The following is a 26,022-nucleotide window of genomic DNA, read 5'->3' on the forward strand; positions in this document are numbered from 1 at the left end:
TTGATGGCGGAGGGAGGAGTTACACAGAGTTGGTATTTCCGGTAAAATTTGAAATGCATCTCTTCCTTCATATTCGCATCTGCCAAACAAGCACACTGTATTCTCCCTTATCTGCTCGAAACATTTTCAAAAGCCTTGTTGCGTATTCTGTATCAGTTTCTAATTCAATTTAAGCAAATACATCCTTCCAACTCATAGTCCATCTCCTCCTCATATAATTTCACTGGTTCTTTCAAATGCGTCTTTCCCATAGACCAGGGGTACTCAATTAGAAACTGAAAAGGTCCACTCACCAAATTTCCATTCAGTCCAGGGTCCGGAACAGTGATGGTTTATTGACCAACTATCTGACTTGAGTCTTTGATCATTACACCCATCACCTCAATCAAACAACTAACAAACTGCACGTGAGTCTAAGAGTCCCCAAAGCCTATATGTCAGATCGCATGCTAACAGGTAGCTCATGATGACATGACTTGCTTAAGTCACCATAATCCATCTCTCTGGTAACATTGCCCCCTGCCTGGATACAGATGTTACTGGGTCCCTTTGCCCTGTGCACCCGGGGCATTGTTGTCTGTTGTAATTAATTAAATGTACTTGAATCAATTTAGTTAAACAGATGTTAGATAGCTACCCCTAACATCTGTTAAGACAACGACAGTACAAATGGATCAAATTCCATAAATATTTATTACATATCAATGAACAGAAATGACTACTCTCACAGCAGTGACAAGTCTACAGCACTTGTTTAAAATAATTGTTCAAATAATATTAAAAGTAATTATAATAATATTTTTGTTTCATTTGAGGCCACAATTTTAAACACAAACATTTACAAGTAGTACTTGGCATTAAAAACAATGGCGATACAATATTTTAAGACACTTGGTGTTTTTTTTGTCATTTTTTGTCATTTTGATATCACAGAGAGGTTCAGCAACAGTCTAAACAGTAAATATTGATTTAGATACAAAACCACTGTGAAAACGTCAAGGGGAAGGAGAAAAACAGAAGAGGGTGGGCTAAAATCAAAAAGAGAGAAGAGGGAGTAACAATCAAAGTGATTAAGCAGTATTAGAAATCTTCAGACAGCAACCCCCTGTTGACCCATATGTTATAGGAATCAAAATATTGAAGAACAAGTATACTTTTCTTGTAAAAAATAATTCATATTTTTCATTTTTTTGGAACATCCTATGTTGTGTAATAGTTGAGGGGATGCACATTGACTCAGGCAAACACAGTGAGAAACAGAGAAGAGTGGGTGAGAGAGAGTGGAGCGTATAAGGGAGAAGGGGGTGTTCATGCATTTTCAAAAAGGGGTTCCATTTAGCAAGAAAATAAGACATGTAGTTCTGATCACTGGCGCCAATATGAGAGTTGCAACGCTAACTTCCTGTCGTCAACATCTGGACTCTCAACAGTGTTAGTTATATTGTATTTGCTATTATAGTTATTCTGGATTATGGCTGTGTCTTAATGCTATTTTAACTGACTCCTGGCTGTGCATGCATTAGTCACTCACTGTTTTCTCATGTCCCATTGCACTTGGTGAGCTCAGTCTTCCACCTACCAAACTCACAAGTCTGAGATTGATCTTTATGGAGATTACATAGATACCCTATGAGGAAGTTTTTTTTATACATACAAGCTACATAGGTCTCCCAAGGGCCATGTAGTGGGTTTGTGAGTTTCAGAATGGACATCAATGCTGACGTGATAACACTACCAGTGGTGGGATGCTGCCGTGTGCAACCCTCAAGACATGAGTGCTATAGGACCCGTAGGTCTGGAGAGGCAGTTGCATCATAGGAACTGTAGTTTTGTGGAGTATGCTGATGATTGGCACTTCTGGGAGATTCCACTTTCAACCCTGTCGGTCCACCTGTCTGCCTCTAAGTAAATGTCTACCTTTCTGGTTCATCTGTCCACCTGTCTCTTTATCTAGCTGGCCCTTTACTTGTCTGTCCCCCTAACTACATACCTGTCCAACTATGTACAGTTCTTGTCTGCAGTACCTAATAACCTGTCTCACTCCTTATCATCGTACCTGTCTGTCAACTAGTTTGTTGGTTCATCTGTCTGCCTGCATACCAGATCATCTATGCATCATTGTACCTGTCTGTCTGTCTGTCTGTCTGTTAGTCTGTCTGCTTGTTGTATGAAGGAATAAACAAGACAGGCCAACGTGTAGAGCATAAAACATAATACATTTACTGAATAGGTGACTTAATCGTATTTTTATCATATATCTATAAAGTTATACAATGTTTTTCCATGTGTATGCATCTTAACATATAAACAGATGTACACATAGCTATGCCTGTATTATACAACATTTGAAAGTGGAAATCATCACAATAATATGCAGCAAATCTGGGAGCTGCGGGAACAGAAAGAGGGAGTTTGAAACACAGGGTTCGTCTTCGTGCCTTGGTGCGTTGGTTTACATTCAGTTTTGATTTGTTGGGGGAAACCATAAGCAAAACTCACTGAACTCTTCCCTGACATAGTCAACACCTGCCACCTCTTCATTTCTTTGGGTTTGTTCGCGGCTGTTAGACACACACTCACACATACAACACACAGCACACACACAAACACACTTACAAACACACACGGTCCATCACACTCCAGGCCTGATGGTCGGGTAAAAGGGGTGTGGAGGCAAGCAACAGGGAGATAAACAAGAAGAAAAAATAAAATCATCTAACAACAAGCAAAACCAACCCACACAAGGAAAGGAGAAGCCCAAAGATGTGTGAATGAGGTGGGTGGAGAAGTGCATGATGGGATTGTCTTCACTTGAGGTCCAGGACATCTTCTTCGAAGGAGGTGGAGAGGGTGAAGGGGTTGGTCAGAAGGGGGGGAGTCTCCTCGCCTAGCACCGTTTTCTCTGGCTCCGCCTCTGAGCCAGAGGAACAATGCCGTTGAACTTCGGAGTCTGTGTCAGCTGACTCAGATCCAATCCTGATTGGATTAAAAAAGAAAGCACATACTGTTCAGTCAATCACAGAGCAGGCAATAGTATGATGCTGACAATGCTGATAATGATGTCAGTCACCTTTCGTTAGTTGACGTCAAAGCCCGAGCCCTGGGCTCTTCCTCAGTAGTTTTCCTGCTCATCTTCCTCTGTTTGACCGTGCTGTTGTCTGGCTTACCACTCGGCTCCTCAGTCAGACCTGCACACACAAACAACATACACATACAGTTTCGTTATGCTCTCTTGAATACTTCATGTAAGGATCATCTCAGTGTGTACCTCCCTGTGTGTCCTTTGCTCGCCTATATTTTCGTTTAGTCATTTAAGCAGACGCTCTTATCCAGAGCGACTTACAGTAAGTACAGGGACATTCCCCCGAAGCAAGTAGGGTGAAGTGCCTTGCCCAAGGACACAACGTCATTTGGCACGGCCGGGAGTAGAACAGGCAATCTTCAGATTACTAACCCGATTCCCTAACCGCTCAGCCAGCTGACCCCCAGCTGATATTAAATGTGTTTACGTAGAAATCAGTGTTTGTGTGAGTGTGTTGTATGCAAAGCCTTACCAAGCAGCTCCTTGCGCGTGCGGCTGGCAATCTCCTTGATCTCCATGCGGGACAGCGAGAGGGAGTGTGTGGCGGGGCTGAGTGGAGTAGGGGCCACCATGCTAAGGGAGGATGTCACCACTTTGTTGACCAGCGGGGACTTGAGAGGCCTCTCAATGCTGCGACCCACCAGGTTACTCAGCGGAATCTTGAAGATGTGCTTACAAGCGGTTTCACCTAGGATGGGGATGGGGGGTAGAAAAAGACACAAGAAAAATGAGAGAGGGTAAGGGATAGAGAGAAGTAAAGAGGGGTGGGGAAGAAAGTGAGAAGAGAGTGTAAAGAAGGACGGATTTAGAGAGAAAAACTAGATAAGACAGAGCATCTGGGAAGGATTGGTGTAATTGGTGAGATGGTAAAAAGAAGCAGAGAAAGATGAACAAGAGAAGACAGAGAGACAGAGGAAACATGGGAAATAACGGAAGAGGAGGGATAGAAAGCCAAAATTTGAAGTCAAAATAGAGAGAGACTTTTGAGACTGTTACATTAGGGAATCTTGAATCAATGTTATGGCTCAGAGGATTAAATTAATTTGCAAGGCTAAATTGTTTGCACATAACACAAAAACAAACACACACTTCTCAGACTAAGTTATTAGCACAAATTACTCAAACCACAAAAAATACACCCACGCTGCAGTCTATCAACTGCTGAATGACACTTTGGGGATTGTATAAATTCTTCCTAATTTTCTTATTAACATGGTGTAATATGACCACTCAGTTACAGCCTGCTATGGTTGATCCTTTATAATTAATTTTACTAAATTAATAATTGAAGTGCTGAATTTCATTGGACGCTTAAGTCTCTGAAACGGCACTGTCTGAACAGTGGCTATGTGCCCGCCTGCATGTAGCCACCAGGGGGTAGTGCTGTGATTCTCCATCGCAGACTTATCACACGGACACATGCATCCGCTCACACACACGGGCCTCACACACACACACAAGCATGCACAATTATGTGACTAAATCAATGAGGAGGCCGCATTGCGCAAAACAGAACCCCACATCCTTCAAATGTCAGGGGGTCAGAGGTGAATGAAACAGCAGAAAGGGTGAGGGAGTCACAGTGATGTCTGTGGCAAACCCACAGCATCACAATCCCCCCCTCTACCTTCACTACAATATTAGACGACAACTAACAGCAGTTCAATTGAAACAAGCATGCAAGTCATGTGCAATATACATTCTATCATCGGGCAGCATCCATATATTCCACATGCGTTTCTGCTCCTGGGGAATAATGCATAAGCATAATCTAGTTACCTCACTAGCATGAGATTCTGATAAGGCTAATAGCATGAATGTCTATTGGTGTCCCATGTTGTGACAAGGTCTAGACCTGATTATGATGGTTTTGTCCAGTCAGCACCACAGGGACCAGGTTATAGGTATTATGTCCCAGCCTTTTCGGGGAAACAGACTGTAGCAGATTGTACCGGAGGCAGGCTAACTACTTTAGCCTGTACCAGGAAAATAGGGTTGACAAATGTGGGGCTTTCTGTCGACTGAAACAGCGTCAGTAACAGACTCTGTCTGATGTTACTGGAGGTGGATGAATTGCAAACTCAGTATGCGACTCTGGCTTATGGATTAGCGGTTAGCAAATCTGTGCTAGTCGTGGTAGCAGTGCTGAAGGAATTGTGGTGGGCGTAAATGAGATATGATCAGATTGGATGAATGACAAAGTCCCCAGCAGCAGAGACGGGTAGGTGCACAGACCAGGACTGAACAGGCACTCTAGGGATGGCAGGTTTGTCAGTGCCCCCACTCCCACTCCAGATTGTGGTACCTCTATTTGGATCGGAGAGGGACTTTGACAAAAGTATCCATGGCGACGGCGCAATCTGTAAATCATGCTATAGCAGACCTGTCTTCTTCTCCCCCTGTCTCTCTCTCCCTTTCTCTCTACCAACAATTTATCACCCTCTACTTTGTTTCCTCCCTTACTTTTTTCTTTCTCTCTACTGTCTTTCCTCTGAATACCACAGTTTTTATATCACTTTTGCCCACCCCTCCACTTTCTCTCTCCTCTCTTTCACCTCTCTCTACACTCCTTTTTTCACTATCTTTATCCACACAACCTCTCCCTCTTTACTCTCTCTATTCTCCTATTCTCTCACTATCAACATCCCCTCTCGCCCCTTTCTCTCCATTCGTCTCTACTTTAAGTAAATGGACAAGTAAGTTTCCTCCCTTTGTTTCACTCACAACTTTCGATTTATCTTTGTCTTTATGTCTTTTCCATCTCATAACCTGTTCTCACCTTGTTGCCTCAAGTGTTTGTGACAGTAATAGGTATGGGGTTAGGAGGCGGGTAGAAGAAGACACTGAACATTCACTTCATGTTCAATCGTCTGGTCTACATGCCAACGTGTCTGATAGTTAGACAGTGTAGTATGTGAGTGCATGCATGTTAGTGGGGGCAGCATCCGCATGGCGTGACACACAAGGTGACCCCTCCAGTACCTTCAGCGTCCTTAGACACGTACAGGGAAAGCTTGGTACCGTACGGAATCCGTATAGAATCTGAACCAGGGGAGGAAGAAGAAGGTTACACAGTGACACAAACACGCACACAGACACACACACACTCAGAATAGTTTCATCTTCTCAAGGGACTGTGAAAACCCTGTTACAGAGGCATCATGGCCAGTCTAAGAGTTGACCAATTGGATTAAAATAGGAAGCACCCAGGAACAGATATAGCATCTTCCTCCAAATCCCCTAGCAACAAGCCCAACAAGTTACCATCAGCTACTGACCGCATACACACACTGTTGGGCACCTCATTTGGATGTGTGTGTGATGTTCTGAAGCTGTTTCTGTCCGAGGTGGCCTTGTCAGTAGATTTACTGCTATTGTGTCTGATGATTGCTGCCTCGTCGGAACAGATAAAAGTCAGCAGACGGACATCTTCCTTGTCTGTTCCCAGCTATTCTCTGTCCTTTGTGTGTGTGTGTGTGTGCACATAGGAGTGTTTGTCTACTCACAGTCCTTGTGAGTCATGAAAAAGACCATTTGCATCAGAAATATGTCCTCCACGTCACGTTACACAGCAGGAGAAAGTGGACCATTGTTAATCAGAGTCAAATGTAGGATGGAGGGATAGATGGATGGGGGAAAGGGTAGAGGTAAAGAGGGGTGGGGGAGGTGGGGAAGAGGGCTGATATTTATCTGCCCACCCCAGTAGGTCTTGCTCTCACTTGGGAGGTTTTGTCACCTGACCTGTGTTTGTGAATGTGTGTGCCAGTCTACTTTATGGTATAACATCCCCTTGGAGAGTGTGCCCTAAAGGATTCATTGTACAACTGCAGGTACAACACCGCAAGGCCCTATGGGAATATTATCTTTCAAACTGCTACGACGAGCAAGCGCTGTCACTGCAGAATCAAACTAATTCTAGACAGGCAGGCTTAAACACTGTGAGAGAATTCCAGTTCTTGAATTCTGCAGTTTTTCTACATTTGGAATCGATGTAAGAGTAATCGTGCAGACTGCCATGATGTATAAGCTCTTGTATGGGCCCTGGGGTGACTGCGTTTCCAGGGGGGCAGTCTTACCATCGCCAAGGGGGGAGGGGAACACGGGCATCTCGTATCCGGTGGGTGTTTGAGGAGAACTCTGGGAACTGGTGTCTCTGGAGCTGCAGTTGGTGGCGGAGTTGACCGGAGCAGATGACACAAAGTAGATGTCCGACTGAGAGAAGAGATTGGAGAACGAAACGGAAAGGAGAAGAATATAGAAAGAGATATGGCAGAAGGAGGAAGAGTATCAAAGAAGATAGAACAAGACCAAGAGAAGGACAGAAAACACGGAGAGAGAGAGTGAGAGATGGGGTGGCAGAGGAAAGAGAGTAGGTAAAGAGTGGGAGATTGACAGAGCCAGAAACAGAGAGGAAGGAAGACATAAAGAGAGGGGGATAGAGAAACATATTAAAAGAATAATTAGCAAGTCCGGAAATGCCATCATCTGCATAGTCAGACAGTCTGATTTTGCGGCATGCTTGTTTCCATGTGCTGGGTGGTAAACCTCCAAGGGAATGACTTATGACTGTATTACTATTGCTCTCTGTGCAGCCTGATTGCTAGGTTAATTTCCCTGTGGGCTAATAAGGGCTGATTGCAGAGAGAGAATGCAGAGAGGGCCTTGCCTACAGTTCACAGCATGTAGCTTGTTTTATACTAGGATCACACTTGTGTTTGTAAGATGCTTTTACTGATTAGTAGAGATCTTGTGTTGTGTTACGCTGTATTGTATTCTGTTTTATTTTGTGTGATTGTGTTTATATTTGATTATGTTATATTGGTTTTCATTCTAAGCCAGGTGTAGTCAAATTAGTAGGACCTATCTGTCTGGTAATGAGGACACAACTGTACTGTCCGGTTCAATCATTCTCACCCTGGATGCAGTCAACTGTAGCTCAGGAACCACGGCTGTGTACACCAGATTGCCGTTGACAACCAGTCGGATCTCGATGGAGTCTGTGGTGAAGGCCAGGATATAGGGGAACGCACAAACTACAAGAACAACAACATCCGCAACATAGGTTACGGCTTATACTGCACTAAAATCACGTCACTGTGTTGTCTTACTGTTAATTAATGTCTGATATATTGTCAATAAAAAGTGTCAGAAGTATGGAGGAAAAGAGTATTTTGTCATAAGCTTCAACAAGCAGCAGTGGTCATTGCTAAAGGGGAAGCGCAATGTAATCAGTCTCACACAAACACACACAGACACCCACCGGAACACACATAAGCAAATAATCCTCCTCAAAAATAAATAAATAAAACACTCAATTGTCGCGGGTGGGCCAGACCAACTGCATTGTTACCATGGCGACGCCTTCAGCCATCCAAAAGCTGGGATGGGGCGTGGCCTGGTTGCTGTGGTTACCTACCGATGGCGTTGGGCATCTGGTTCCAGCTGAAGTGGAACTCTGAGACGTTGGAGTGGATCATAGGGGTGGAGCCACTGAATGGACACACCTTCTTGTAGTAGCAGATGTCTAGAAAGAAGAGAGAGAAAGAGAGTGAGAAGAAAGAGAAAGAACAGAGAATATGAACATTCACACAAGAAAGAGTGTGGTGGACCCGTAACATACCAGTACAATCACAATACATGGTATTAAATATTTATGTGCAGAATCTAACCTACAAAACAACAACTCTTTAAAAAAAATATTTCTCAGGAGGGATTAAATTCACCAGGTAACCATGCATTTTAATTACAGCGTTCATCAATTTAATAAACAAGCACACACAAACACACACACACACTCTCCTCGGGGAGAAATTTACAGTTGTAACACAGCAGCAGGCCTGCCTCCCCATCCTCGTACACATCGATGGCAGCCACAAAGTTCACCTGCAGAAACATAACCCACAACCTTAGTCAGCAACCTGAACACAGCATTGACAGCACCACGCCACTCAACGTGAACGGCTTCTCCAAAACTAGCTCCATATAACCAAGAATTGCTCGTATCTAGAGATGACATGGGTTTACAGTTCATTGACTGTACATGTGTGTGTTAATCATGTTGACACAATTATTTCCTCACTAGTTCATTAGTTACATGATAAGGACAGCTATTGTTTAGTTAGTTGTAATTCTGTCATTTTGTTATTTGTTTGCTAATCCGGGGTGTGCTGTTAGCTGGGATGCTAACAGAGCTGGTCCAACTGAAGCTGTGAGGAGCGAGGTTGTTAGAACAGCTGCCCCAGAGGCTCATTCTGTCCAAGGTGCTGAGGGAGAGTGTTTACCCAGTAAACCAGCATAGTTGTTTGTGCGTGTGAGTGTGAGAAAGGGTTTGACGCCGTGTTGAGTATGTGTGTGTGTGAACATGGGTGTATTTGTGACCCAATGTTTTATATACAGTAAGAGTGTGTGTGAATGTGTGTGTGTGTGTATCCAGACCCGGTTGGCATCTACGTGGTGCAGCCGGTAAGCATCTCCAGTACTCTCGTTGATCAAGTCAAACTGGTGTTTGTACGCCACACAGATCATGTTGTCATTTTCCCCCGTCGGCCCGTCAACCAACGCCATGACGACTGGGGGATCACAAAGGCAGATTTCCTGCAGAGGAGTCACGGGCTCATTAATATGTACTGTATACAGGGGAGTCAGGTGGCTGAGTGGTGAGGGAATCGGGCTAGTAATCCGAAGGTTGCCAGTTCGATTCCCGGTCATGCCAACTGACGTTGTGTCAGCAAGGCACTTCACCCTACTTGCCTCGGGGAGAATGTCTCTGTACTTACTGTAAGTCGCTCTGGATAAGAGCGTCTGCTAAATGACTAAATGTAAATGTATACAGGAGGATGCGAGTGCATTGTCTTGTGTGTGTGAACCCACCCGTATGTACTGGAACTCCTCCACTGGTGAGTCCGCTCCCATGGCAATGGCGCCAAACCCGTCAGGGCGTGGCTGTTTCCTGGTGATTAGGAGGAGCTTGTTCCTTATGGCCGCCACGATGCGCAACTCCACCCCGTGGTGTGTGTTGATGGAGTAGAGATGACAGCCTGGTGGAGAAGAATGGAGGGATGAGAAAACAGGTGGGGCAGTTAGTGGAGAGGAAGATAAAGAAAGAGAGGAATATAAAATATAGACTCAGACTACTAAATACAGTCTCACAAGAGGATCCAAAGAAAGAAAATGAAAAACAAGACATAGGCCTACAAGACATATAGTCATAGCCATAACTCAAGACTCAAATAAAAAAACAGTTCATGTTAGGCTTCATATCTCGCCAGCGTTTTCTGAGCCTGGATGAGTACCAAGAGAAGCTCTTTCTAGGGCTGGTTAGGGGCTGGAACGATAGGGAAGAGAGTTATAGGGAGGTGGAAGAAAAGAGAAAGAGAGACAGAGAAAGAGAGAGAAAGAGAGAAAGGGGTTACGAAAGTGAAGTGTGGGGTGAAGAAGAGAGAAAAGGAGGGGTGAGCAAGAGAGGGAGAGAATAGTTTGGCTGTAGTACAAAATGTTGTGTATTGTATGTGCTTTTTAGCTCCAGGATAAACCGTTATTCTTGAGAGGGTTTATGTGTGCTTACCTTTAGTCTTCTCCAGCTTGTTCTCTCGGCTGTCACACTTGCTCCTGACCAGCTGCCTCTCCTCCAGTCCTCTCTTGAGCGTGCTCAGTCTGAACACATAGAGACGGGCATCTTTCCCTGAGAGGGGAGACAAACCCAATCAGCACTGAGATACACTAACCTACTTCCACGGACCTTCCTTCTTTAAGGGGATGATACATGACAACAGTCATCATACTTCCTCAGAGATTCAGTAACACAAGGTTCTAATTATTGGGGATATATCCTTACATAGTATTTTATTATTGTGTTCATTCATTCTGTTTCTGAAACCACCCATAGGCAAGCAGCCTGTGGGTGGTTGATGAAGATGGCTGGACGGGGATGGATGGATCCAAGTGCAGAGCACAGGGGTATTCATTATAACAATAGAAAACAGGAGCAAAAAAAACAACAGAACAGCGTTTCTATAAAAAAGTAGTTACTTGAAGATAAGTACTAACAGGTTTGGTAGACTGGCAAAAAGACAAACAATACTTCACAAAGGACAGGGTGTGAAGCAGTTTAAGTAGTGGCAATAAGTGTCAGAGGGAGAACAGGAGAGTGGAATTTGCAATCAGTACACCGAGGACCGGGATCTGCTGTGAGGGGTTCATGAAGTCCGGTGAAGGGTTTTCATTTCCTAGCCCTATGGGAAGGTTGCGGAAGAGGCGCAGGGACAGACCTTACACTGCCAGTACTGAGGGTTGGTGAATGAGCTGACAGAAGGCTTGCCTGGACCACGATCATATAACACGCTACTGTGCTTTTCTGAGATTAATGTTAGGCTTAATTTTGAGCCTCCAAACTGAAAAACACAGATCCACACACATTCTGTACGTGTAACGAGGATGCAGACACAGGGTAGGTTCCAAATGCAGGGGGGTTATTAAACAGGGTCAGGGTACGGTCCAAGATCAGGTTACCAGCAAACAGGGCAATAGGGACAATCCAAAGACTTGGTCGAGGTACAGGCAGCAGTTCGTTAACAGGCAAACAGGGGGTAATCCAAAAGCAGAGTCTGTGTTAAGTCAGTCAGTCAGATTTATTTATAAATAACATTTAAAAATAACAGCTGCTGTAAAATAGCGAATTATTAAAACACGATTAGACACAAAACACAATCACAGACAATGCACAAACATTTAAGAGCCAAGGGTAACAATACACACAAGACAGGACTAGATAACGCTCAGTCGGCAAAATACGTAGTTTAACACTGAAACTACAGATGTCATGGATTTAAATTGGAAATTACATGACACCGGTGAAAAAGCTTAATACTAATGAGCACAGAAAACCTAATTCTACGGGGAAGCGGAGTGCAGCCACTTGGTAGGTAGCTCAGTGGAGCTGGGTGTTACAGTACGCACACACAAATGCACAAACACATTCACACACACAGACATGCTCACACCCATACATACGCAGTTCCTCAGTGAGAGCATTGCTCTAAGAAAACCCAAAGTGGTTCACCGAACGTCTTTTTCAATTCCTTTTCAAGTGAGAGAATACGAAGGCTGTTTTTTTTAGAGCGAAGCTCTCAGGCGTATCAAGTTGAAAATAGTTCAATTTTGAAGTAAATCGGCGCAAAGCGTTTGGTAGAACCCCAGTATTTTTTTTCTAAATGGCCCTGTCTCCTTTTCTGACAGAAAAGTGCTCAGGGATTTCAGGATGTTTGTTTGGTCTCTGTGTTAAAGACATCATTTGGAGCATGTCTGCCTCTGATGGTGAAGGCTAACACTCAACCTTAAGACTATTTTGCATTCTTCTTTTCTTCTGAAATACATATTACAATTCAGTCTGCTGTTGATTGACAAGCCTGTGTATAGATTTCTCTCTCTCTGTCAACCTCCATAGTAAAATAGTGGAAAGGTTATCTCAATAGGTCATCATAATCCTGCTGGAGACACACACACACACACACACACACACACAAACACATAAACAGTATACACATGCATATACACACATATACTGTATGCAGTATATACACACACACGCACAACACACACACGCAGACACAGAGATCAATGAGTTCACTGGAGCGACTGAGCGAATCAGCTAGAAGGAAGCGAGTAAATGTTCAACGCAGAAGAAAGAGAGGGAGAGACAAAGGAGTGAGAGAGCAGGGGAAGGGGATATGGAAATAAAGGGGGGGGACATTGTCTTGAAAAGAAAGTGTAGGGAAAAAGAGGAATAAACAAGCCCCTTATGAAAGTATATGAATTTAAAGGTGTATGGACAAATATTGGGACTTGACTGTATGACTGGATTGATGAAAGGATGGACAAATAAATGGGGTCAACTTTCCTTTACCTTTATCTGCTCGGGTGATGAGCAAGTCCTGAGGTTCTAGAATGTGCATCTGCTTGACCACCATGGTCTTGTCAAACACCTGCACTGGAGGCACCGCTGGAAGTTCTGCAAGATAACACAGAAAGATATGAACGGATCATCTTATTTTGACATAATAACCGCATGAATCCAACTTATTATATTGAAGCTCTAAAAACAGTATTTGCGAGTCATTGCAAATAAAATTGTCGATTGTCTCACATTAATTGTCTCACATTAACTATTGATGTCCCTACCAAAGCTGATATCAAATTTACATCCCTGTTGCCCCAGTAGAGCTTCTAGCAATGCACTTGAGTGACCCTAACAACCCTGATCTAACATTGTCTCAGAATGGGTCTTTTCTTGGTGAAGTGAGCAGCTGCTCAGATATTGTCAGATAATATAACTACCAGAAGACAGAGATGTCTGCAGGGGTTGAGAGAAATAAAAAAAGACTCTTTGAAAATAGAGTACTCAGAGCAGTGATCTTCTCAGTTTTTGTACAGCACTACAAGAGTTGAGTCTGTCAGACTCACCGGTGTTTGCAAGCATTGGATCAGGTGCTGAAACACAGTGAAGCAAAAACTTAGTATAAATAGTGGTGCTGTCAAACGATTAAAATAGTTAATCGCGATTAATCGCATTAATGTCATCGCACATTTTTATCTATTCTAGATGTCCCTTGATTTATTTTTGTCCCATTCTTTTTTCTCATTTTAATGCTCTTATTAACATTGAAAAGTGGATTGGATTGCTTAATTAGTGCAACTAGTTTTTAATTGAAAACAACATTGCAACATTGCCTGGCTTTGACGAGGGGGCGGAGAATTCGCATCAGCTGTGTGCTTGGCCATCAAGTGGTAACTGGACGTGCTGCAATGATAGCTCAGTTCACAACGACAAAACACACAGATCAATTTGGTCTTGTCAATGGATCCATTTGGCAACTTTTTTAAAGTAACTTTTCCATTCAGAATCTTATTGGCATCCATTTTGGCGTCTCGCGCTCACTATCCACTCAAAACGTAACGTTAGCCTCTTTAGGCGCACACACTCTACTGACGTTAGAAAAACTACAACACCACACCGGATCACACTACAACAAATAGCTAGACCGGAGACAAAACAACAGGCACGCCGCACACACTCTTTAGCCGGCTCGCAAAAGAGTGTGTGCGGCGTGCCTGTTGTTTTGTCTCCGGTCTAGCTATTTGTTGTAGTTTTTCTAACGTCAGTAGTTGTTGCAACAGCATGTGAAAAAAACTACAAAGTTTGCTATGCCAAAAAGAACGTTAATCTTGCGATAAAAAATGTTACGCCGTTAAAATGGGTTTGCGTTAATGCCGTTAATAACGCGTTTAACTGACAGCACTAATAAATAGTATAAATTACTATTGATGGGATTATTAATTCTGTTTTAAAATCCAGAATAATGATCTGGATTCCAGTTTTTGTTCAAAAATTCCGTCATTCATATTTCAATGGCTAACAGGAGATAATGACAACAATTCTACTAATGACTCAGATCAACTCACCGTCCAATAACATTACCCCTGCCATGTCCGTGGCAACCAGCAGTGACTGACCCCAGGAGTCGGCACACACGGTCTCATGGGGAAATGTACTGCAGAAAGACTGGGACTCCCAGGGCTGCAACACATACACACACACAGACACACAGACACACCGACATGCACACACACAGACAGGGTTTAGAATAGATTTGAGAAACTGTGTCTAGGGGCTCATACCCATCCCATTATAGGTCATTGAAAGACCTAGTCAGATGCTCACCTCCTTCCTACACAGGCCTGTGGTCACCAAACTGGTGGGAGCGTCTCCTCTCACTATGGTCTTCAGCTTCAACGCCTGGACAACACAAAAATGTGTGTCTGTACAAGTGTGTACTTTTTGTTTGGTCCATATGTGTGTGAGAAAGAGAGAGAGAGCAAGAGAGAAAGAGTATGTTACCTGTCCTATCCTGACAAACTCAGCCTGTCGTGCCTCCTCCTTTTTGCGTGCGGACTTGGGCGACTCTGGGAGCACGTCACTGAAGGAGCGTCTGTTCAGCATGTTCTGAGGAGAGAAGGGAACCTACACATGGGAGACCAGCACACACATACATGCACATACACACACAGGCACACACAGAGACAAACACACAAGCAGAAAATGGTCTCAGAGGCAGACCTTGGCAGGAAGCAGCATTACAGCCAAGAGAAGGGTGAGGCATGTGTCAGAAACAACAGGAGAGAGAGAGAGAGAAAGGGGGGGAAGACACAGGCCTGGTGAACACAAAAACATGTTTGTGTGAGGTAATGTGTACTTTATGCTCTGTTTGTTCCTATCTGTGTGTGTGTGTAAGAGAGAAAAAGAGCCACTTTAGAAAGAAAGACAGCATTGAAGTATATATTTTGAGGCAGCAGGCTTAGACTGAAGGAGACAGCAGTGGAAAAGAATAGAACTAATTAGAATTAAATAGAACTGAGTAAAGCTGAGTAAAGCTGAGTAAAATAGACCACACTAGACAATGGCAGAGTGGAATGTGTAGGACAGTGGGATTAGGAACAATTGCAAAACGGAATAGACAATAAATGATCAGACCCCACTACTACATTCATGTTCCTAACTAAACAAATATGACATAGTCCCGACCAGAGCAGATATGACCATATTCAGTCTGGCCTGAAGCAAGACCCTGAGCTGAGTCTGTACCTTGTGGAGGTCTGGGATGAGGTCCTGGTAGAGGGATCGGATCAGCATGTCCAGAGTCCTCTGACGCTTCTGAGCAAACGTAGGCGTGTCCAGGGTGGCTTTCTCCCCATTGATTACTGCAGGAAGGAGAGATAGCCGCAGTGGGGAAGAGAGAGGACAACAGAGGAAATGAGGGACAGAGTGGGAGAGAAAGAGGCATAGGGGTGGAGAATGGAGAGGATGAGATGGAGAGACAACTACATGTTGATCTCGGCTTAACAGTACTGATACAGACAGCTCAGTCCTTAGTGGCGATCTTACATTTGACTAGCAAAAAGTCCCTGAATTCCTGGTGGTCTGTAAACACAGGTGGGGAGGGAAGGGGAGGTCCAAACAGGGGAACACTCTCCTCTGAGAATATCTTCAACCTGGGACATTCAGACACACACACACACATTGGGTATCATTGTAAAGGTATGCCAAGGACAAGATTTACAAACAGCCAAACAACATATCACTGTCCTGGTCACACACATACTGTAAGGTAAACACACAGTGGTCAGACACACAGTGTTCCCCTAGATACTTTAGTGGTCAGATACACAACCCCTAGGTTATTTACACAGTGTAAAAATGAAATTTTTACCAAAAGATTTAAAAGATTATTTGTTGGTCATGTGTTGAACAACAAACATAATTTAAATGTCAAGAGAACATGATTGTGAAACAAAGCCTGACTCACCTGTAACTGTCGTTCTGACTGTTATATCTGACCAATGCAAAAATATCTGACAAGGATGTTGAGGAAGCAGGTTAGGTGAGTTGTTCTGTCATCATCACTATCATCATCTACATCATCTAACTCAATAAGGGATACGTGTGAAGTGGGAGCGTATCATGGACGGTTTGAAGGATGGTGAGGCGTCATCTCCCTCCTGGAATACGATGGTGACTATGTCGTTCCCAATATGTCTCTTCCTCTCCACCTGAGAGAGGAGAGGAAAGGAGAGGAATGGAAAGGAGGACATAAGAAGAGAGGAGAGAAAGGAGAGGACAGGGGATGAAAGGCGAGGAAAGTAGAGGAGAGGAAAGAAGGTAAGGGAGAGGAGAAGAGATGCGATGAGAGAAGATGAAATAAAAGGCAGAGAAAAGGAGGACGATGGAAACGTTCCAAAAAGTGAGAAGGAAAGAATGTTCAAAAGTGAATGAATATCATTAGTCACCAGTAGGGAGATGCCATGGCTCTGGCTCTGTAGATCAGACTGGTGATAAGGATGTTGTAGCCAAACACAATTAGCTGACTGCAAAGGTTGACTCATCATGAGCAACATCTCAAAGATAGCTCTCCAACTTCCTTTGATGATTAGATTGTTCAGTGGAGTGTGTGTGTGTGCGTGTGTGTGTGAGTTTGCGTGTGCGGAGAGTGGAGGTTGTTGTATCTCAACAATTGTAATTGACCCCTGACCCTTGCAAGCTTGTTAAGAAGCCACAGTGATTAGAACACTGTCCTCTGCAAGATGTGAAGCACTGTGGAACCCTGACATTGGTGAACACTTCTCCTTTCATCCATCCCACCATTCATCTTTTCCTTCCTTCTCTCACATTCTCTTATCACTTTCCTCTCTCATTTTTTCCACTCCTCATTCACTCCTCTCTCGATATTCCATCCATCACTTTCTCTTTCTCTTTCTCTCTCTCCTCTCTTTCCCAGCCTCTCTCCTTTCCCTGCTTGAACAGAACCATGCACCCCAAGGCAGAGAGGGTTGAAGCACAGACCATAATAATATTTAATTATACTGAGCCCTTCATGATATGAATGGATAGTTTTCCATCAAGATTACTGGCTCACACATACTAACTCATACACACTCACATGGGCAAAACACATACACACCACACACATCGACATGTTAGTGTTTAGAATTTGATTCATTTAAAACAGTCCAATCGATTTAATAGGGAATGCCACACACACCAATCACCCCTCCTGTGATCCTGTCAGAGACTTTCACTGAAAATGTCCAAACATGTTCATTTATTTGTTTTCATGTGGACCTTTGTGTCTGTGACATTCTCTCATAAGTCAATTCCTCAGTTTTTTATGAATTTAAAGGAATTTGATGGACACACATGTGATGTGTACAGTATGTGTTTAGCCTGAGTGAGAGTCTATGATAGTGTCAGTTTGTTGTCTCTCTCTCTCTCTCTCTCTCTCTCTCTCTCTCTCTCTCTCTCTCTCTCTCTCTCTCTCTCTCTCTCTCTCTCTCATCTTGGTAAATGGCCTGCCACCATTTTCTCAGAATTTCATCTTTGAACATTAATGAGATGGATACACACAACACACACACTGAAACAGTGAAACAGAGACATACAGACAGACACTCAGACAGAGACACACACGCAAACACGCACACACACTCAAACAAGGACAGACACACACACACAAGCAAATGCACGCACACACCTGCTGCTTATTCTCCTTAGAGTAGGGGAGCATGGTAGAAACATGGAACATCAGCTCATGGCCCTGGTACACTGTGTAGATAGAGTTCATTCCTGTGGTGTCGTCTGGAAAAAAAGAGAGAGAGAGAAGGGAAAGTGGGGGGGGGGCATGAGTGAAATAATTCATATGAATCTGTTCTCATAGTGTTTTATTCAGTGAGAGAGTAAGAGAGAAACAAGCAAGAGAAAGAGAATCAGAGAGAAAGCGAGACAGAAAGAGGCAGAAAGAGAAAAAGGAAAAGAGAGCAAGAGAGAGAAGGAGAGAGAGAAAAAGAGCAAAGGGGTCAGAGGAAGAGAGGATGCAAAAGAATAGAAAGAGGCGGAAGGGCCTGTTACTTACTCTTGGTGTCTAAGCCTCCTCTGTAGCCTGCCCAGCCCTGTAGGGATATGCTGTCTCCTAGCAGGTTTAGGAACTTATCAAAGCTTTCGCTGCCCATCTCTGGAGGACACACACACATACACACATAGGAGTGTTGGCTGAATTTAGACAGGTGCTTTGCTGAAGTGAATGTGAATGAGATGGAAGAGAGACTCACCATTACTAAACATCTCATCATCTGTCAGCTGGCCATCTTTGGCGTACAGAACACCAAATTTAAAATTGACAGAACCCTGTAGAGAAGGATTAGTTGAGATCACATCCTGTTGAACCCAACCTATGAACTGTGTACGTGTGTATGTGTACGTGTGTGAGACAGGTAGGAAAAGAGAAGGGAGAGATGAGAGAGAGCGAGAAAGAAGAGGGAAGTAGGGAGGAAGAAAGGGAGCAAAAGTGGGGAAATAAGTGGGAGAGATAGAGAGAGAGAGGAGAGAGAGAACTAGAGAGAGAGAGGAAGAAAGTTCAGGACAGATACGCTACCTACCTCCTGTTCCTCTAACACCAGGAGGTCCTGCACAAGAAATCTGTGTCAATTTAACCGTTGTTACCTTACACTCACACAGGACGGATGCATTATTGCACTCTGTACATGTCACGGACACGCACACACAAAACAGTGTGGACCAGAGGCTCTCACCTTCTGTATATCTGGATTGAGTATCTCCCTGGGCCCTTTTTCAAACCTGTCTAGGTTCATAGCACTGGGAAAGAGCGAGATAAAGAGACAGAGGGAGATAATTTATGCCAGGGCCATGATCAAAATATGACACATCCCCCCCCAATATTCAAATCTGGTCAAAATGTCCCCCCCCCAATATATTGATATAAAAATATAAATAAATGTGCTACGCTATGACAAACAACCAAGCACACGGTCCAAATTTATCATAAAAAATGAAATCATATTCACAACTAAACGTAATTTTTTTTCAGGGGGTACCCTCAGAGTCCCCAGCAGATTTCGTCCCCCCCAATGTTGACTCCATGGCTACGGCCTTGATTTATGCCACAGAATAGATTTTACCTTGCGTCACTGGCTGACACACTCGCTCACACTCTTGATACCTTGACTCTGTGATAATCCAATGTTATATATTGTATAATTTCAGTATTGTAAGTACTGTATCTGTAGCATTTCTTTCTATTTTATGATTGTTTTTTTAGAGGTACTATATTATGTGTAATTTCTCACTTTTTGTCTCATCATTAGGGAGGTAGAGAGAGGGAGAAAGAGGTTTAGGAAGACAGTCATATCTGGTCTGTCAGTATAAAAGTCTTCGTAAGTCTCACCTTAGGATGGATTTGACTGATAGTGTTTTGGTGGGACTGTAGGGCAGACTGATTTTCAGGGTGCCCTGAGGAAGAGGACGAGAGAGACAAATAAAGAGAAAGAAAGACAGAGAGAAAGAGAGAGAGAGAGAGAACAGTGCTCACTCATTCATGCCAATCAAGCATAATTTAATTGAACTGAATAATTTAATTTAATTAAACTGAGAGATAAAGAGAGGAGAGAGAAGATAGGTGAAAACAGTAAATCAGACTTATTCCTAAACTGAACCCAAAACACCCCAAAAAAACTAAATCCCAGAGAAATAGCAATTGATATGGGGACCAAGAAAATGTCCCCTAAAGGAGAATGTTACTATCCTTGTGGGGATTTCAAGGGTAGTAAAACAAGGCCACACACACACACAGCAGTGATACTCACACTCTTCCTCCAGAGAATGGCCCGGTACTGAGGGACCCGTTGGTTGTTCTGGTCTGACAGAACCACAGACAGGTAAAAAGGGTTCTTCTCGGCATCTGTACCCACGTAGTTCTGGTGGACTGGAGGGGGAGAAACACACAATCACAATTTAGTGAACGAACAAATAACATCATATATTTATGAGGAATTCAAATGTTCTCATCAATTTTACAAATAGTGAAGACACTTAAGTATAGAGAGATACAGATAACTCTATCCATACAGTATCATGTCCTCCACACTGGTAAACCCTCCCCCACCACCCGTCATGCACAGACCTACGGGTTTACACACCTACAGTACACCCCTGTAAGAGGGTCGTAACTGTAGTTGCCTGTTGAGACAGAGTAACTATTTCATGTAGTCTCGTTTCTATCATTGAAGAATCCAAAAGCCAATGTTGCAGATAAACAGCTAGACAGTGACACATCTTCACTAGTGCTGCTCTTGACACACATGCATTATAATTGAAAGCACTATTAGATTGCTTGTTTGGTTGTTTGTCACTAAGTAACTACTCATATCCGAGAGGAAATGTTTGTTGCCTTGGGGAAGGCTGGTGATTATTTTTATTATTGGGTGTGCTTTGCCTTCGGCAAGGGCACAACCTTTGTTCTCTCACATATATATTATTGGGTGTGCTTTGCCTTCGGCAAGGGCACAACCTTTGTTCTCTCACATATATATTATTATTATTATTTGTATTATTCTTTTTGCCCCCCTAAAACTCAGTCAATATTTGGCCTACATAGACAAACTAGGTGTCAAACGTTTCGTCCTGGTACCGATTGAGTTGCTTGTATTGGGATTTACGTTCCATTGCACGGTTTAAGTAGAAATTACGTTTTGTGTCGAAAAGTGAAGCTAACGGTGGCTAACTTGCTAACCACAGTCAATGACGCTACTTACGTCACTAACGTCACGAAAACTCGCGTGACTACCTCTAGCAGAATATTAGTTTAGCAGCTCGTTAACTTCTGGGAGATAGCTAGGCTAACTATAGCTTTACTGCAAGGCAGCTGCAGAAACGCCACAAGCAAAGAGGCCAGGTGATAACTATTTACTAATTTTACTTTGTGATATGACACACAATTGTGATGTGTAATGTACAATATAAGTAGATATTATTAAGGAAGTACATCTACTTTCGGAAACAGTAGTCTACTATTTCACTGAAGTATTAGCATCATGACTTTAGCCTGTGTTGCCCGGGCAACACATACTACAGTGGTCTATGATGTAGCGTTATCTGTTTTCAGTCGTTAAAATAAACATTCCTCACATATACATTTTCGTTGTAGGATTTATTCTGACATTAGTAAACGATTTGTTGGTGAAATTACCATTACCTGTGGTTTCAAACCAGTGTTGCTCACTGCAACGCTGTAGCCTACGCGAGACACTACAAAAACATCTACACAGCTGTAGGAAGTCAAATGGCGACAGAACATGTTCGGCACTCCCCTTACTTAAATCAAAAGTCTATCTAACTACTAACCTGAACTTCATTGCCACAGCCTAAACGTTGTCAATCTGTTCATGAAAGTAATTAATTTCAGTTTAAACCGTACAACGGAACGTTAAATCCAATTCAACCAACGCAATCGCTACCAAGACGAACACAGCAGTAGTCTAGTACTGTGCCGTAGTAGTAGAATTTACCGGGGCAGCTTCTCCACACAGGGCTATATCGCATTTTGCGTTGTTACTGACAATGATCGCTACCAGTGAGCTTTTTATGAATGAGCGATTTTCCACTAAATAAATGTCAAGCTTATTTACGTTTTGGGGGGCATATTTTCCGTTAGCAGATGGTACTGTTTGAATCGCGATTCCATCTTCTACTGCCAGGCAACGTTGTAGAATAATCTTCAAAGGGGGTTCTTTATTAATGAATGAATGCAATGAGTAGGCTAAATGCCTGAAAATATCATGAGAAGGGAAAAACTTAAAATGACGTTTAAGTCATAGAGATTAGGTCAATTTTTACACCGGTCTGCCCAATTTATTCGTTTTGTTTCAACGATGAGGCTGCCTCTTGCAGGGGAAATGAGAAGACATCTATTTCATTCTACACTTCACTCGTATTTTCAGTTGTAAATGAGCAGCAAAAAAAAAAATGCTTTTAAATCTATGTCATCTTTATAAATAATAAGTATGCATTTTTATATAAAATATACAGAAATATCAGTTGTAAAAATGTCATTCAAAAACGGACCCCTGTGCAACCGACGCAAGCAAGCACCCCCTACAATTTCCCCAGAAATTGTACCCTCTCTAGTTATTATTGGGTGTGCTTTGCCTTCGGCAAGGGCACAACCTTTGTTCTCTCACATATATATATTATTATTATTTTTATTCTTTTTGCCCCCCTAAAACTCAGTCAATATTTGGCCTACATAGACAACCTAGGTGTCAAAAGTTTCGTCTTGGTAGCGATTGAGTTGCTTCTATTGGGATTTACGTTCCGTTGCATTGTTTAAGTGGAAATTAAGTTTTTGTGGCGAAAAGTGAAGATAACGGTGGCTAACTTGCTAGCCACAGTCAATGACGCTACTTACGTCACTAACGTCACGAAAACTCGCGTGACTACCTCTAGCAGAACATTAGTTTAGCAGCTCGTTAACTTCTGGGAGATAGCTAAGCTAACTGCTTTACTGCAAGGCAGCTGCAGGAACGCCACAAGCAAAGAGGCCAGGGTGATAACTATTTACTAATTTTACTTTGTGATATGACACACAATTGTGACGTGTAATGTACAATATAAGCTGATTTTATTAAGGAAGTACATCTACTTTCGGAAACAGTAGTCTACTGTGTCACTGAAGTATTAGCATCATGACATTAGCCTCTGTTTCCCGGGCAACACATAGCTACTACAGTGGTCTATGATGCATCTGTTTTCAATCGTTAAAATAAACATTCCTCACAAATACATTTTCGTTGTAGGATTTATTATGACATTAGATTACAAGTAAACGATTTGTGGGTGAAATTATCATTACCTGTGGTTTCAATCCAGTGTATCACTGTAACGCTGTAGCCTACGCGAGACACTACAAAAACATCTACACAGCTGTTTAGGAAGTCAAACGGCGACAGATCATGTTCGGCACTCTCCTTACTTAAATCAAAAGTCTATCTAACTACTAACCTGAACTTCATTGCCACAGCCTAAACTTTGTCAATCTGTTCATGAAAATAATTAATTTCAGCCTAAACCTTACAACGGAACGTTAAATCCAATTCAACCAACGCAATCGCTACCAAGACGAACACAGCAGTAGTCTAGTACTGTACCGTAGTAGTACAATTTACCGGGGCAGCTTCTCCACACAGGGCTATATCGCATTTTGCGTTGTTACTGACAATGATCGCTACCAGCGAGCTTTTTATGAATGAGCGATTTTCAACTAAATAAATGTCAAGCTTATTTACGTTTTGGGGGGCATATTTTCAGTTAGCAGATGGTACAGTACTGTTTGAATCGCGATTCCATCTTCTACTGCCGGGTAACGTCGTAGAATAATCTTCAAAGGGGATTCTTTATTAATGAATGAATGCAATGAGTAGGCTAAATGCATGAAAATATCACGAGAAGGGAAAAACTTAAAAGGACGTTTAAGTCATAGAGATTAGGTAAATTTTTACACCGGTCTGCCAAATGTATTATTTTTGATTCAACGATGAGGCTGCCTCTTGCAGGGGAAATGAGAAGACATCTATTTCATTCTACACTTCACTCGTATTTTGAGTTGTAAATGAGCAGCAAAAAAAATGCTTTTAAATCTATGTAATCTTTATAAATAATAAGTATGCATTTTTATATAAAATATACAGAAATATCAGTTGTAAAAAACGGACCCCTGTGCAACCGACGCAAGCAAGCACACCCTACAATTTCCCCAGAAATTGTACCCTCTCTAGTTGGGTGTGCTCAAGCCTTCGGCGAGAGCACAACCTTTGTTCTCTCACATATATATTATTATTTATTGTTTATTGTTTATTTTCGCCCCCCTAAAACTCAGTCAATATTTGGCCTACATACACAACGGCGGTGTCAAAAGGTTCGTCTTGGTAGCGATTGCGTTGCTTCTATTGGAATTTACGTTCCGTTGCATGGTTTGGGCTTAAGTTAAGTTTTTGTGGCGAAAAGTGAAGCTAACGGTGGCTAATTTGCTAGCCACAGTCACTGACGTAACTAACGTCACTACGTCACTAACGTCACAAAACACGCGTGACTAACTGTAGCAGAACATTTGTTTCGCATCTGTTAACTTGGGGGATAGCTAGGCTAACTATAGCTTTACTGCAAGGCAGCTGCAGGAACGCCACAAGCAAAGAGGCCAGGGTGATAACTATTTACTCATTTTACTTTGTGATATGACACACAATTGTGATGTGTAATGTACATTCGTTTCGCATCTGTTAACTTGGGGGATAGCTAGGCTAACTATAGCTTTACTGCAAGGCAGCTGCAGGAACGCCACAAGCAAAGAGGCCAGGGTGATAACTATTTACTCATTTTACTTTGTGATATGACACACAATTGTGATGTGTAATGTACAATATAAGCTGATATTATTAAGGAAGTACATCTACTTTCGGAAACAGTAGTCTACTATTTCACTGAAATATTAGCATCATGACATTAGCCTGTGTTGCCCGGCCCACACATACTACAGTGGTCTATGATGTATCTGTTTTCAATCGTTAAAATAAACATTCCTCACATATACATTTTCGTTGTAGGATTTATTATGACATTAGATTACAAGTAAACGATTTGTGGGTGAAATTATCATTACCTGTGGTTTCAATCCAGTGTATCACTGCAACGCTGTAGCCTACGCGAGACACTACAAAAACATTTACACAGCTGTAGGAAGTGAAACGGCGTCCGAACATGTTCGGCACTCCCCTTACTTAAATCAAAAGTCTATCTAACTACTAACCTGAACTTCATTGCCACAGCCTAAACTTTGTCAATCTGTTCATGAAAATAATTAATTTCAGCCTAAACCTTACAACGGAACGTTAAATCCAATTCAACCAACGCAATCGCTACCAAGACTAACACAGCAGTAGTCTAGTACTGTACCGTAGTAGTACAATTTACCGGGGCAGCTTCTCCACACAGGGCTATATCGCATTTTGCGTTGTTACTGACAATGATCGCTACCAGCGAGCTTTTTATGAATGAGCGATTTTCAACTAAATAAATGTCAAGCTTATTTACGTTTTGGGGGGCATATTTTCAGTTAGCAGATGGTACAGTACTGTTTGAATCGCGATTCCATCTTCTACTGCCGGGTAACGTCGTAGAATAATCTTCAAAGGGGATTCTTTATTAATGAATGAATGCAATGAGTAGGCTAAATGCATGAAAATATCACGAGAAGGGAAAAACTTAAAAGGACGTTTAAGTCATAGAGATTAGGTACATTTTTACACCGGTCTGCCAAATGTATTCGTTTTGATTCAACGATGAGGCTGCCTCTTGCAGGGGAAATGAGAAGACAACTATTTCATTCTACACTTCACTCGTATTTTGAGTTGTAAATGAGCAGCAAAAAAAATGCTTTTAAATCTATGTAATCTTTATAAATAATAAGTATGCATTTTTATATAAAATATACAGAAATATCAGTTGTAAAAAACGGACCCCTGTGCAACCGACGCAAGCAAGCACACCC

At 42.5% G+C, this 26,022-nt stretch overlaps 1 protein-coding gene across 7 annotated transcripts in view; it reads right to left on the reverse strand.

Moving 5' to 3' along the window:
• Positions 1 to 2,648: 2,648 nt before the first annotated feature.
• Positions 2,649 to 26,022, reverse strand: part of garnl3 (GTPase activating Rap/RanGAP domain like 3) — a 66,378-nt gene continuing 43,004 nt past the window's right edge. For 3 of the 7 annotated variants that reach the window (XM_062478718.1, XM_062478720.1, XM_062478722.1), the window contains 27 exons: positions 20,288 to 20,406; positions 19,870 to 19,934; positions 19,217 to 19,280; positions 19,064 to 19,090; positions 18,737 to 18,812; positions 18,541 to 18,639; positions 18,163 to 18,266; positions 16,576 to 16,684; positions 16,441 to 16,486; positions 16,020 to 16,126; positions 15,720 to 15,835; positions 14,976 to 15,098; positions 14,799 to 14,873; positions 14,540 to 14,654; positions 13,541 to 13,567; positions 12,984 to 13,088; positions 10,647 to 10,763; positions 9,953 to 10,119; positions 9,518 to 9,676; positions 8,899 to 8,965; positions 8,499 to 8,606; positions 7,997 to 8,115; positions 7,159 to 7,294; positions 6,065 to 6,124; positions 3,555 to 3,770; positions 3,071 to 3,188; positions 2,649 to 2,976 (listed from right to left, as the gene is read on the reverse strand). In XM_062478718.1, coding sequence (XP_062334702.1) covers positions 2,808 to 2,976; positions 3,071 to 3,188; positions 3,555 to 3,770; positions 6,065 to 6,124; positions 7,159 to 7,294; positions 7,997 to 8,115; positions 8,499 to 8,606; positions 8,899 to 8,965; positions 9,518 to 9,676; positions 9,953 to 10,119; positions 10,647 to 10,763; positions 12,984 to 13,088; positions 13,541 to 13,567; positions 14,540 to 14,654; positions 14,799 to 14,873; positions 14,976 to 15,098; positions 15,720 to 15,835; positions 16,020 to 16,126; positions 16,441 to 16,486; positions 16,576 to 16,684; positions 18,163 to 18,266; positions 18,541 to 18,639; positions 18,737 to 18,812; positions 19,064 to 19,090; positions 19,217 to 19,280; positions 19,870 to 19,934; positions 20,288 to 20,406 — 2,813 coding nt within the window. In that variant the 3' untranslated portion in view covers positions 2,649 to 2,807. Of the gene's footprint in view, positions 2,977 to 3,070; positions 3,189 to 3,554; positions 3,771 to 6,064; positions 6,125 to 7,158; positions 7,295 to 7,996; positions 8,116 to 8,498; positions 8,607 to 8,898; positions 8,966 to 9,517; positions 9,677 to 9,952; positions 10,120 to 10,646; positions 10,764 to 12,983; positions 13,089 to 13,540; positions 13,568 to 14,539; positions 14,655 to 14,798; positions 14,874 to 14,975; positions 15,099 to 15,719; positions 15,836 to 16,019; positions 16,127 to 16,440; positions 16,487 to 16,575; positions 16,685 to 18,162; positions 18,267 to 18,540; positions 18,640 to 18,736; positions 18,813 to 19,063; positions 19,091 to 19,216; positions 19,281 to 19,869; positions 19,935 to 20,287; positions 20,407 to 26,022 lie in introns of those variants that run through there. The other 4 variants (XM_062478719.1, XM_062478721.1, XM_062478724.1 and 1 more) reach the window with 4 other exon arrangements.

This window comes from Osmerus eperlanus, chromosome 14 (genome assembly GCF_963692335.1).
Source record: "Osmerus eperlanus chromosome 14, fOsmEpe2.1, whole genome shotgun sequence".
Classification (NCBI taxonomy): domain Eukaryota; kingdom Metazoa; phylum Chordata; class Actinopteri; order Osmeriformes; family Osmeridae; genus Osmerus; species Osmerus eperlanus.